This window comes from Salvia splendens, chromosome 7 (assembly GCF_004379255.2).
Source record: "Salvia splendens isolate huo1 chromosome 7, SspV2, whole genome shotgun sequence".
NCBI classification, from domain to species: Eukaryota; Viridiplantae; Streptophyta; class Magnoliopsida; order Lamiales; family Lamiaceae; genus Salvia; species Salvia splendens.
The window spans coordinates 1701026-1714655 of record NC_056038.1 but is presented as its reverse complement, the minus strand read 5'-3'; the positions used below and the strand labels follow the sequence as shown (position 1 = coordinate 1714655).

General features: G+C 37.8%; 2 protein-coding genes and 1 non-coding gene across 3 annotated transcripts; all 3 read left to right on the top strand.

Annotated features, from left to right (window-relative positions):
• The first annotated feature begins 2998 nt into the window (after positions 1–2998).
• Positions 2999–5655, top strand: LOC121740978 (aluminum-activated malate transporter 2-like). The gene is made up of 5 exons (XM_042133650.1): positions 2999–3516; positions 3698–3838; positions 4189–4461; positions 4559–4659; positions 4934–5655. Exons 1-5 carry the CDS (start codon positions 3270–3272, stop codon positions 5489–5491), a joined length of 1320 nt encoding a protein of 439 aa, XP_041989584.1. The 5' UTR covers positions 2999–3269; the 3' UTR covers positions 5492–5655.
• Positions 5656–6282: 627 nt separating this feature from the next.
• TRNAE-UUC lies at positions 6283–6354 on the top strand. The gene has a single exon. It is a non-coding gene; the product is annotated as a tRNA-Glu (tRNA).
• A 2068-nt stretch (positions 6355–8422) lies between these two features.
• Positions 8423–10250, top strand: LOC121740744 (pentatricopeptide repeat-containing protein At1g05750, chloroplastic-like). The gene has a single exon (XM_042133365.1). The coding sequence runs from the start codon at positions 8423–8425 to the stop codon at positions 9929–9931; it is 1509 nt and encodes a 502-aa protein (XP_041989299.1). The 3' UTR covers positions 9932–10250.
• The last annotated feature ends 3380 nt before the right edge of the window (positions 10251–13630 follow it).

The window sequence follows — 13630 nt, the reverse complement described above, 5'->3', positions numbered from 1 at the left end:
TTTTCACATAATATTACTTAATTAAGAATCGTCCATTGGATAGGACACAATCACAAAAGCTTAAAATTTAAAATTCAAAATTTGATCTCTGGAATCATAACATATAATATTATCGGCCAATTTTGATAATTAATAGGGTTTTCGACAATGTTCTACAACAGCACATGCATGACAAATTTTGGAGTATATTTTTTCTTTGTTTCTATATATATGTAAATATATACAGTACGGAATCTTGGATTTTGATAATTGCAATAAATTATGATGGGTTGAATTTATTTAATTATTAAATTTAGATACGATGAGATTTCTATTGTCCTTCTAGATCAAAGTCTGCCAAAACCTTCCAAAAATAGTTTGTATTTTCATTATTTTGTGAGTATATGCATATGTTTAAAGTGAGCAAAATGTGATTCAGATTGGAATATGCATTTCAAAGAGGGGTGGCCAATCCTCCGAAATAATACCAACTCCACTAGTAATTGTTATTTTATTTTTATAAATAGTTTGTTTAGTTATATACAATAATTTCAAAATAATTCGTTATATATATAAATCATGGAGTGTCGGGATAAAATGTGATCTCATGTGGCTGCCCATGCTTTTATAGGGAATAGATATTTTTTAAATTGGTGTAAGGATATTTGTTAATTATTAAATATTACTCCGTAAATATAGTGTAAAATAGTCATTTTTTACACTATCATGTATGCAGGAATCAAATATAGTAAAATTTGTGAATCGAAAACTAGATTGTCACAAATTTACTGAACTTACGATAAATTGACAATTATATAACCTTCGATATTAGGAATTACAGAAACTATAAGAGACTAATTAATAACTATTTAAATATAACAAGTTGTAAAATAAAATTAGTGTAATTAAGAACCACACACCAAAACTCGACATGATTTTAATGTATAACATGCCATTTAAAGATTTATTTCCCCCCTTTTCTCGTTGACAATGAATTAACAAATCTTAAGATGCTAGCTGATAATTATTTAAATGAATAATAAGAAGCTGTAAAATAATAACAGAACACCACCTGATCATCTTAATACAACATATACCACTTTCCTAAGTTTTGTCTTTTTAAACGGTAAATTTATATATTTAAAAAGAAATATACTAAACAAATAATGATACTAATCATAATTAAATACAAGTTGTAAAATGAAAAATATAAGTAAATATAACAAGTTGCAGAATAAACAAAAAGTAATTACAAATTATATACTGTGCATCAGAAATCCACCTGGTCTCAATATAACATACCACTTTTGTTCTTTAATTTCCCCTCTTTGTTAGGGTAAAAACAGAACTATAATTAAAGGTATTACATACATCAGAATATTCCTATATAGTTATAGACTTATAGCATGTCATTTTCGTGAGTTAATTAATTGTTTCCTATGAAAACTATAAATATTTACATATAACAAGTTGTATGATAAAACAACGCACCTTTAAAAAAAATCGATTGTATATACATAGAAATTGACATAGTTTATGAAACATGTAGTATCAAATCAGATTGTGTATGTCGAAAATTGGCCATATTAATTTTGTAACTGAACAAGAAATACGAGTATATTTATTTCAAAGTACATGCAAATGTATACATATACATACAATGTGATCGATTGCAATATTAATATATAATCGCACGGTTTTTAATTTTACATCGAGATTTGCTTTGAATTATATAGTACTAATATATACTCCACTTATCATATTCAAACTAGTTTAGTTGTACTTTTATTAAATCAAGTATATGTTACATATGTATGTACGCCTTGTGTATATTTTATGTTTGTATTATTGTATAATAATATGAATTCAGCTTGGAAATTGGAATAGTGCTTTCAACGGCGGAGGACTACAATTTCAATTATTCTATACTAGTAATTATATAATACTAATAATAAATGGACGGCTAAATAATGCACCAACATTCATCGAGAAAAAACAATTTCGACAAAACACTCAAATCAATAAGATAGCAACTAAATGTAAATAGCTATAATTTGGACCCTAATATAAAATTTATGCCTCCGCCACTGCATTCTGGCATTCTGTTGCAATTGCACTATGCTATTTTAGTATAGTTTTGTACTCCCTCCGTCTCGGACTACTCGCACATTTCCTTTTCGGCACGGAGATTAAGGAATGAGTGTATAGCAAAGTCAACAATTGCAGCTTTAGGTGATAATTTTTACTATAAATGGAAAGAGTGCAAATAACTTGGGACGCCCAGAAAGGAAATAAGTGCAAGTAGTCCGGGACGGAGGGAGTACTAATATTAATCATACATGCATGCGAATTCCACCATATTATCATCATTAATTTAGAATAAAAAAATCATTTATGTACTACTCGATTTATTTTTTTTCTAAGACATGTGTATACGACTATATATATTCCACACCGTCCAATATAAAAATATATATATTTCAGATTAGCTGGAAAATACATGCAGCACAATAAATTACTATCTAGATAGGCCTTAGTTTGGTAAGAGTTCACTAGAAAGTAGAAACATCCTCATTTTGTATGGAATATATGGAATTGACAGCTACCAACATAATAAAACCAAACATAGAAATTAATTCAGATAGTTTCTCAAATTTAATTACTTACTTTACTACATAAGTCATGGTCACCAATTCCTCCTCTTGTCCCCAATTACTAAACTGTATAAAAACATTGGAATATTTGATAGACGACATGTGTAATAATTCCCACCTGCTACCACTATTTAATAGGAGTACTTTATTTTATGAAAATCCAAAACTATTACGTATATGAAGTCACTGAATGTGTGCGACACATTACAAGACAACTCATAATTGAAACATACTATTACTATTAATTACAAGTCTCACAAAATAATTAATGCTCTGTTAAAAATCATTTTCACTAAAAAAAATCCATATTAATCTTGATGTTTGCATATTACTCCCAAACTAAAACACACACACACACACACACACACACACACACACAGAGACACACACACACACACACACACAGACACACACACACACACACAATCCGAGCTGGACGGTGCCTAGATTCACCCACACACACCCACACGGGTATCTGTGTGCATCACCCTCAGCCCGCCTCCCATTCTATAAAATCCATCTCCCTCTCCAAATCAACAAACACACACCATTTTCATCCTAACTTCACAAAAAGCGTAAGCACGACTTTCCCTAAAAGTGGAGGCGGAAAATCAAAATCAAGAAAAAGCGTCAATTATGCAGAGAGTCAAAGGGTGGTTCAAGGCCAGCTTCGAGAAGATCTCGAGCGCGGTCGCCAGCGTCGGAAATGAAGGCAAGAGACTAGCGAAAGAAGATCTGAGAAGAGTCGTCCACGCATTCAAAGTCGGGTTAGCCATAGCCGCGATCTCTCTGCTCTACTACTTCGACTTCTTCTTCGACGGATTCGGTGTCAACGCAATGTGGGCCGTCATGACCGTCGTCGTCGTCTTCGAGTTTTCCGTTGGTAAGTTGGCTTGGAAAGCGACTATTTCATCTTAAAACCAATCGGTGATAATAAGTGGATCAGTTGTCAAACTTACTTAATTAAGTTGAATATTTGTTTGTTTTATCTACTCCAATAAAGAATGTTCTAGAACATTCACCTTTGTTCGGTTATTAACGTTCGAGTTAAATAATTTTTGCAGGAGCGACTTTGGGGAAAGGAGTGAACCGAGCGCTCGCGACGTTGCTGGGCGGAGCGCTGGGTGTTGGGACGCACGATTTGGCCAGCTTGGCACCAGAGAAAGTCGAGGTCATTTTGATCGGGGTGTCTGTTTGTATTATAGGTAATTAATGTACATAAATTTTGTGTACATATATAATGCCCTTAAATTTTTTAATCAAAATAATCCGATTTTATTTAAACTGATTTATTACTAATTAAATTATTTTTTTATTAAATTTTTCCAAAATAGTGGAGTATATCATTAGAAGTGTTAAATTTGAAAATTTTATAGTAATAAATTCGCATGTAATTTTTTCAGTTTTTTTTTCGAGATAATTATGCAATATTCAATTATAAAAATAAAATTTTGTAAACCGACTTATATTTGTTTTGGAAAACGTATTTTTTTAAAACTTATTATAGAAGAGTAGATATGTAATAATATTAAATAAGTGTGTTGTTAATTTGCAGCTGCCACGGCGACATTTTGCCGATTCTTTCCGAATATTAGGGCAAGATACGATTATGGGTTTCTAGTGTTCATCCTGACGTTTAGTCTGATATCTGTGTCTGGGTATCGAGACGATGTCGTATTTGACATGGCGTACCGGCGGCTAACCACCATCTTGATCGGCGGCTGCGTCGCCATTTTGATCTGCATTTTTGTCCGCCCCGTTTGGGCAGGCAAAGATCTTCATCGACACACCGCCGCCAATATTGAGAAACTAGCATGCTACTTAGAAGGTAATAGATTCTTCTAATGAAAATTAATGTTTATTTACTGGAGATTGAGTTGATCTACGAGTGTTCAATGTGATTAGTTTTTTTCTATTTGTGTTAGCTTTTGGACGTGTATACTTCCAAGAATCATACGACAAAAATCTAGCACAACTCAAAGATTTCAAAAGTGTACTCATATCCAAAGGCACAGAGGACTCATTGGTGAGTAGTTGAATTGAAATAAGAGCTCGAAATTTGATGTGGCCCGCCCAGTGGCCCCTGCAAGCCCGCGTGACAGTATCGTCTACGTTACTGTTACTAAGACGATATTGTCCGATTGACACTAGATAGCACCATTGGAAGGGGTCATGACAATATTGTCTAAATCAGTACTATAATAAAGACGATATTGTTCAACGTGGTGAAAAGACCAAAGTCACACCTTTATATTTGACTCGGCTCAACTTGATTTTGACTAAATTAATTGCTCGTGCAGGTTAATTTTGCGCGGTGGGAGCCGAGGCACGGCAAGTTCCGGTACCGTCACCCGTGGAACCAGTACCTCAAGATCGGGTCGGGCACCCGGGAATGCGCGTACAAGATCGACGCGCTCAATTGCTACCTCGTCTCGGACGTGCAGACGCCGTTGGAGCTTCGTACGAAGATCCAAGACTTCTGCACAAAGATCAGCTCTGAATGCGCCTTAGCCCTAACGGACGTCGCGATCGGGCTTCGGACGATGACTTGCCCCGTGGCCAGCGAGAAACACATCGCAGAGGCGAAGGCCGCGGGCAAGACCCTAAAGGCCCTGCTGAAAACAGGGTTATGGCACGACACTGAGTTCCTCGACATAGTCCCGGTGGTGACGGTGGCGTCCCTACTAATCGAGATCGTCGCGTGCACAACGAAGATCGCGGACTCTGTGGAGGTACTCGCGACGAAGGCAAAGTTCAAGAAACCCGACCCGGAGATGAACCGGCAGGCTAGTAGGGAGAAGGTGAAGAGGAGCCCTAGTATTGAAGCATCACATAGTGTCAACATTGTGTATGAGTGATTAATACATATGTGGTGGAAAATAAACAAGAATCATCAATCGCTTTGCATTTTAGTACATGTGAAATAAATGTATGTGAGGAGATTGGTTGATGTTTAGGGAGTAATTGTGAAAATTTTGGATCTCCTTTTATTGCTCCCATTTTGGTGGGACATTTTGTGATAAAACCGTCCATAGTATTTGGACCATTGACTGCATATTAGTTTATTATTACTTGCTTTGGGCCGAGCATATTCATGCGAACTTGTTTTTGAGTCAATAACAATAAGCCGCAAACTAATTGAAGTTAGATTACACGTAGAAACAAAATTAAATTGCCACTACCCATATTTACTTATACGAGATGCGAGCATAACAATGAATCAAGACGTAAAATGGTGCCCAATTCCTATAAGAATAAGCGAATCAAGAGGAAATGCGAATGATCGAATAAACTCTAGTCTTTGGGAAATTATTAAAGTCATACATTGTTAATTGCTCCTTTTATTTATATTAATTTTTTATATTTGGTATATTAACCCCATTTTTGTAGTGATTATGTACATAAAATTTATTAACATTTATCGTTTTTTGGGTATTAAAAAATTGTTGGGTAATGGGGGTCGGGGGATACAAGCCAGCTCTAACTGACTAAAATTAGCAAAACAGTAATTTACAAAATATTATAGTAATTCGATTAATTATCTCTATTAATACTAATAAATCCTCGATCTGTATATTAAAGCTATTGTATTAATACAGAAAAGGAAAGCAATAAAAACATACTGTACTATACTATCCTTAACAACAAATCCGTTGTCGTCCAGCGGTTAGGATATCTGGCTTTCACCCAGGAGACCCGGGTTCGATTCCCGGCAACGGAACCTTTTTAATTTTTGGCCTTTTTTTCCAACTTCGTGCACGGAGATGGAATCCGGGCGTGTTGATAGACGAAGGGACGAGCGATTTCCGAAAGGAAGCCACAGTCCTCTCTCACTGTCTGCCATCTCGTATCCCGCTTACTTAGGTTAGGCTACTTCGGGCCGGGAAACGAGAGGCTTCTAGTATAAGTATTAAGTAGGCACACCTTTTGTATTGGGAGATGGTGGATTTAGAGCCTCTCTCTTAGCATTGGTTTTACCGTAGCTAGAGAAGTTGTGTACTTGCATTCAATGGCACACGACAGCTTCGTCCACTACAATCTCAAGTCCTTCAACTCCTTCTCGATAACGAGTTCCACGCAAAGGTTTTTGATTTTTGGGTTGGTGAAGCTCGCTCTTGACACTAGAGGTCCCTCGCCAGTCGCCACCAAGCTATCGCGACACTTGGTTTAATTGTAGTTAATATCTTGAACTTTCAACGAATTTGAGTTTATAAATGTTGGAATTTTAGTCCGGTCAACGCAATTGACCGGGTCGTATAAGTGACGGATTATTTAATTTTAAATAATTAAATAATCGATCTATGCTCCGAGTAGATGATTGTGGTATATTCTCTTTCTCTAAGCCGATTCCGGTGAGTGAGAAATAATATATTAAAGTATATCACGATATATGGAGATATGTAATTAATTAAATAATTAATTAATATTATTTTGGACACGTAGATAAAATAATGTGGCAACTGAGCATACGGAGAAAGCTTCGTTGAATGCGTGCATATTGATCGAGTCGTCCAGATACATTTTTGGAATGAACAACTACGTGAGAGGTGTCTACATACATCCGTCCAGGTTCATGCTCCATTGTTGAGGTTTGTAACGCTCGTAACGGTTTGTAACCCCATGCGGTTACAATCAAGTCATCATGACACACATAATGGGTGTTGACTCCATCAATTCAAATAAGTGGACTTGGCCCATAAATAGGCATGCATCCATTGCATTCTCTATGCAACCACAAGCATAACATTTGCATAGCTCTTTCCCTCTTTTTTTTTTTTGCTTAGCTCTCTCCCTCTCTTTGCATAGTCTTCCGTTGAAGCTCTGCCCTCGCCATCATCCAGTTCGCCAGAGCTTGTTATGTTTGCGGTGCTGCAACGAACAAGACGAAGCCGTTTTATCTTTGGAGATGACACGCCAATCTGAGAGCACTACCGGGGCGTATCTCGTCTTGCGGAAAGAGTACTCCGCGACTCGGCTTACAACTTATTTATGGTTTACATTTTCGATTATTGTTTTGTTATTTCAATTCAGTTTATTGTACTTTTATCTTTATTCTTCATTTGGGTTGTATTACGTCCGGGTAGTGTATCTTTGTACCACAGTTGTAATCAAAGAAAACCAACAATAAACTTTAAGTTGATGTTGTGAACAAATATTCGTTGGAAGGTCACAGTTATAGAGTATAGAGTATGATTTGAATAAGACACCCGTGTTGCAGATACTTTAAAGGATTATTTTTTCACATGAAATATAAAGACAGTCTATACATATTTGTCGTTTTTTCTTCTTGCATGAATACATTAGTTTTTTTTCTAGATTTAAACTCTATATTTTCCCTCAAGCTACAAAAAAAATTATTGATCTTTAAAAAGAAAGAAAAAAGAATCTAATTAAAAAGTGTTGTTTTTTTAATTTTATTTGGTAGGTTTGAGATTCGTACTCTCGTCTTTCGACCTTACAAAGGCGAGGAATACCACTGATCTATCGTGTCATGGCGATCTAAAAGTATTGGTATAATTATAACATTTAATAAATCATTCTAAAGTTGCAAATCAATCAACGGTTGCTTTTAAGAATGTATCCCGTACTAAATTAAAATGTTGGCTTTAATTAATCTTCATTTGAATGATGAATTGGGTAAATAATCTATTATCTATACCACTCCCATAAAACTAATAAAATTCAAATATCTTTTTAATAAAACATATAAATATAATGAGTAAAACAATAGAAATATTTATCTTATAAAAAGATATTTTCTCAACGACTCTCAACTGTATTATGAAACAATGAGCATTCCCGCCTTCAAACCACCGCCTCTCCGCCAATCGCCGCCGATTGCCGATTCTCCAGACCACCGCCACCTCCACCGCAGCTCCTTTCTAAGCTCCCAGAACATTAATCCAAACAATTCTCTCGAATCCGATACTGCCTCATGGACTTCATCCATAGCCCACCACTGCAAAAACGGCCGTTTATCGAAAGCAATAATCCTATTTAACCGTATGCGCATATCCGAAATCGAGCCAAACCACATCACCTTCATCACTCTCTTCTCCGGCTGCGCCCATCACCCATCGCAGGGCTCCTCGCTCGGTCCCTCAATTCATGGCTACGCGCGAAAAATCGGGCTGGATGTCGCTAATGTGAAGGTCGGGACGGCTCTGATCGACATGTATTCGAAAATTGGGGAAATTGGATCGGCGAGATTGGTATTTGATCATATGGAGATGAGGAATAAGGTTTCATGGAATACTATGATTAATGGCTACATGAGGAGTGGTCAATTTGGGGATGCGGTCAAGCTGTTCGACGAAATGCCGGAACGAGACGCTGTGTCTTGGACTGTGCTGATTGATGGTTTCGTGAAGAAGGGGAAGTTCGAGGAGGCGTTGGGGTGGTTTCAAGAGATGCAGTTGGCCGGTGCCGATCCTGATTTCGTGACGATTGGTTCTGTGCTCTATGCTGTTGCTAATATAGGAACACTGGGAATAGGGCTCTGGATGCATCGATTTGTTTCAAAGCGTGAATTTAGGGATAATATTATGGTTCACAATTCATTGATCGATATGTATTGTAGATGCGGGTGCGTTGAATTCGCTCGTCAAGTGTTCGATACAATGCTCGAACGAAGCCTAGTTTCGTGGAACTCGATAATAGTTGGCTTAGCTTGCAATGCATATGCAGAGGAAGCTCTGCGTTACTTCCACCTGATGCAGGAATCCGGTTTCGAACCCGACGGCGTGAGCTTCACCGGAGCTCTCACCGCCTGCAGCCACGCTGGCCTAGTAGAGGAGGGGCTGAAACTCTTTGCAGAAATGGCACGAGCTCACAAAATTAAGCCAAGAATCGAGCACTACGGATGCGTTGTGGATCTCTACAGCCGGGCGGGGAGGCTGAGAGATGCAATGCTGGTGGTGGAGACGATGCCGATGAAGGCTAACGAGGTTGTGTTCGGTTCTCTGCTGGCCGCGTGCAGAGCTTCCGGTGAAATTGATCTTGCTGAGACCGTAATGGATTACATACGCGAAACGGATCTGGACGGCCACTTCAACTACGTGCTGCTGTCGAACATCTACGCAGCAACGGGGAGCTGGGGCAGGGCAGGGAAGGTGAGGAGGAAGATGAAGGATCGCGGGCTGCAAAAGCAGCCCGGGATCAGTTTGATTGAGATCGATTGCACCATTCATGAATTCGTAGCTGGAGATAGGACTCATTTTGATGCAGAGAATATACATAAAATTCTGCAGCTTTTGTCAAATGAGATAAGGTATAATTACGAATTCTTGCCAATTTGATTTCTTGATTGAAATATATATATATATATATATAAAAGTAGATTGGTTTACACAGCTGAAGTAGTAGTGATTTAGATATTACATAATCTGCCTGCATTGATAGGATATTACATAGATGATGACTTTAGATAACCAAAAAACAGAGCATTTTTCTATTTTCTGCTGTTCGTTTTGAAATCATGGAGTTTGGGGCTTCTTCGGCTCATGGCCGTTGTGGTGCAACGGGTCGGGGCCGGCTGGGACCCCCCTGAGCTGCCAATCCTCCGGCAACTCGTTCTTGCCGGAGGGGCCTTGGTCAAGGATCAGCTTCTGCAAAGCCATCTTCTTCTTCATCTCCATGAACAACTGATCAAAATTTGCAGCAAATCAAGAAAACCATATACATTACATACACGGGTGGGTGTGTGTGTGTGTATACAAATATATATATATATATATATATATATATATATATATATATATATATATATATATACCTGTTTGTGCATAATCTCCATGGAGCTGGCTCCCCTGCTGCTGCATTCTGCAAAACATGAAGATAAAACCATGTTAAAAAGCAGTTTTTGAATTACAATTTCATGAGAGGGAGAGAGAGGAGACCAGAAAAGGGTTGGAGGAAGAGGGATAAGAGGAGCAAGATGGAGATGGTTTTTGCCATGGCAGAGATGAGAGGGTTTTGCAGGGAGATTAATTTGGAGAGAGGATGGGTGGAGAGGGGAGATTTATAGAGGGAAATTTGGGCGGAAAAATGATTGCTGAAGCAGCCATATATTTTGAATATATGAAGATGGATTTTGTGTGATGTGATACTGTATTAATTCTCAAATAAAAAGGCTTTGGTGGATAGTACTAAATGCATAGCTGTTGTGATTCGAGGGACGGCGCCGTTTCAGGTGACTGTGACACTTACAACGTCACTACCTTCCCTCAACATTCTATTGCATTTATATATTCCCATATTTTCTAGTAGTATTAATATCCATGAGTATTTACTAGGGTGATACGTATTTGGTTTCATGACTTGGACAACAATATTGAATCTTGAAAATGTTGTTCATATTGAAAATAATGTCACATAAAATTATTCTGTGGTCTTTACTTTACTGTATGCTAAAGTTAATATTGGGAGAATCTAATTTCGTGCAATCTTATGGAGTAACAATTTAATACGATTAAGTAATCGAACACTTCCAACACATATTCCTTATTAGGTTGTTCCATAATGTGGGATTTAATTCTAGTTCAATTATGTTTTCTCTCTTAATTTACTAATTTCATAACTAGAACAAGTTCCTGTCTCTAAAATTTCTAATTTTGTTCGAGAAATTGGAATATGATTGTTTAGTTTTTGCATTTAAATAACTTTGGCAGGAAGAATGACTGAAAAAAATTCATGATCATGATGGAGTACTATTTATGGAGATGAAAAATATTTAAAAGTAATTAAATAATTAATTAGAATTATAATTTACACTATTTGTCTTTGAAAAATAATTTGATAGTAAATGTACGAGTATTAATACAAAGTTAGTCAAATAAGAGAAAGATAAAAATAAAAAATGATTGAATTTTTATTAGTCTAAAATGAAATACGGCTTATTACTTAAAACGATTTAATATAAATTAATAGATAAAAATAATTTTTGGTCAACGATAAAAATAAAAACACGATGGCAAAGCCTAATTGTGGATGTGTGTCCATGCAAATCATGCAAAGTATCATTCTTGCATAAGCAAAGTATCATTCTTGCAGCCGCAAGTTATCATTCTTGCTGCCGCAAGTTATCATTCTTACACTGGCGGACTATCATTCTTGCGCAAGGAAACTATCATTCTTGAGCAACTCATTCACGTCAAGCTGCTGATTTGATTAAGTGATAGAGCCGTTGGAGCTCGAGGAAGAGATCAAGAAAGGAGCTCGGTTTGGTGAGCTGAAACTAGCCGTTGGGAATCAGCGGTTATAACTGTTTTGTGTGAAATCAGTTGATGGGTTATTTCTTGTTCTTCGCATATATAGCTCGATAGTTTCCAGTTGAAGAATAGAAGAGAGAATACACAATACACATACACAATTAGGAGATTATTGCTCTAGCTTGCGATTAGTTTGGAGTGATTGAATTGTGAGTGTGAGTTCATTGTATTTGAGAGTTGTTCATCAATAAGATTCCGGTCATCTTCTCCGTGGACGTAGGTGGTTTATCACCGAACCACGTTACATCGTTGTGTGCTTTATTCTTTCGTTCGTGCGCGTGTGAGATCGGCGGTATCACGACCCAACAAGTGGCGCCGTCTGTGGGAAGATCCCAGAGGTTTTCTTGTTGATTGTTTTCTGGGTGAGTTAGGGTCCAGAAGCTCTGGTGTCTAAGCCGATCTTGACGATTGTCCACCGTCTGTTCGAAGAAATGTCCACGGCCAAGTTTGAGGTGGAGAAGTTCACCGGCAGAAACGACTTTGGGCTGTGGAGGTTGAAGATGAAGGCTATCTTGATGCAGCAAGGCCTATGGGATATCTTGAAGGATGGCACCGAGGCTAAAGAAAAGCCTGAGGCCGATGAGAAAGAAAAAGGAAGGCTTCAAGATATGCAATATAAGGCTTACAGCACCCTGATCTTGAACTTGACAGATAGGGTGCTGAGGGAAGTTTCCAAAGAGGAGACGGCTGCGGGCGTTTGGACAAAACTTGAGTCATTGTATATGACCAAGTCTCTTGCAAATCGTTTGCATTTGAAGCAGAAACTTCTTGCTTTCAAGTTTTCAGATGGAAAGAGCATTTCTGAACAGCTTGAGGAGTTTGGGAAATGCATAGATGATCTTGAAAACATTGATGAGGTGATTAAGGATGAAGATAAGGCTTTAATGTTGCTCAATTCCCTGCCCAAGAGTTATGAGCACTTCAAGGATGCAGTGCTTCTTGGTAGAGAGGCCAAGGTTACATATGAAGAGATACATTCTGCATTGAAGCTGAAGGAATCGCAGAAGGCTGATGCTAAACAATCTGATCCAGTGGCTGAGAGCCTGCATGTGAAGAACAATCAGAATAAGAAGGGTTCCAAGAAGAAGTTCCAGAAGAAGGAAGAAGGTGGGGGTGGAAGGAGAAAAGGAGCTGTCACTACTGTAAAAAACCCGGCCATTTAAAGAAACATTGTTTTGCTTGGAAGAAAAAACAAGAGCAAGAAAGGGCTGGGAATGCAGAGACCGCTGATCTGGCTCAGGATGTTGAAGATAATGAGGCTTTGAATATCCACTCAGGGGCCAAGATTGAAGAATGCTGGATCATGGATTCAGGTTGCTCCTTTCACATTTGTTCCCACAAGTCTTGGTTCCAAGAATTATCAGATTGGGAAGGATCAGTGATACTTGGGAATGATCAAATGTGTAATGTCAAGGGCATTGGGAATATCAGACTGAGAATGAAGGATGGGAGTGTGAAAACTCTCACAGAGGTCAGATTTATACCTCAAATTAAGAGAAATTTGATATCTCTTGGAATGTTGGAATCAAAGGGGTGCAGGTTTGATTCTGGTAATGGGGTTCTTAGAGTAACTAAAGGCTCCAGAATTGTGATGGAGGCTCAAAGAAAGAACAGCCTATATTACTTGGTTGGTGAGACAATGGTGGATTCTGTCAATACTGCTCAGTCAGAGAACTTGAATCTTTGGCATGCCAGGTTGGGGCATGTGGGTGAGAAGGGCATCAGAGA

Excerpts from the sequence above, each read along its gene's own strand:
- LOC121740978 (XM_042133650.1), top strand. The coding sequence starts at position 3,270 with ATGCAGAGAGTCAAAGGGTGGTTCAAGGCCAGCTTCGAGAAGATCTCG. Across the intron at positions 3,517-3,697 it reads CGTCTTCGAGTTTTCCGTTG|GAGCGACTTTGGGGAAAGGA; the intron begins GTAAGTTGGCTT and ends TAATTTTTGCAG. Across the intron at positions 4,660-4,933 it reads AAGGCACAGAGGACTCATTG|GTTAATTTTGCGCGGTGGGA; the intron begins GTGAGTAGTTGA and ends TTGCTCGTGCAG.
- LOC121740744 (XM_042133365.1), top strand. The coding sequence starts at position 8,423 with ATGAGCATTCCCGCCTTCAAACCACCGCCTCTCCGCCAATCGCCGCCG.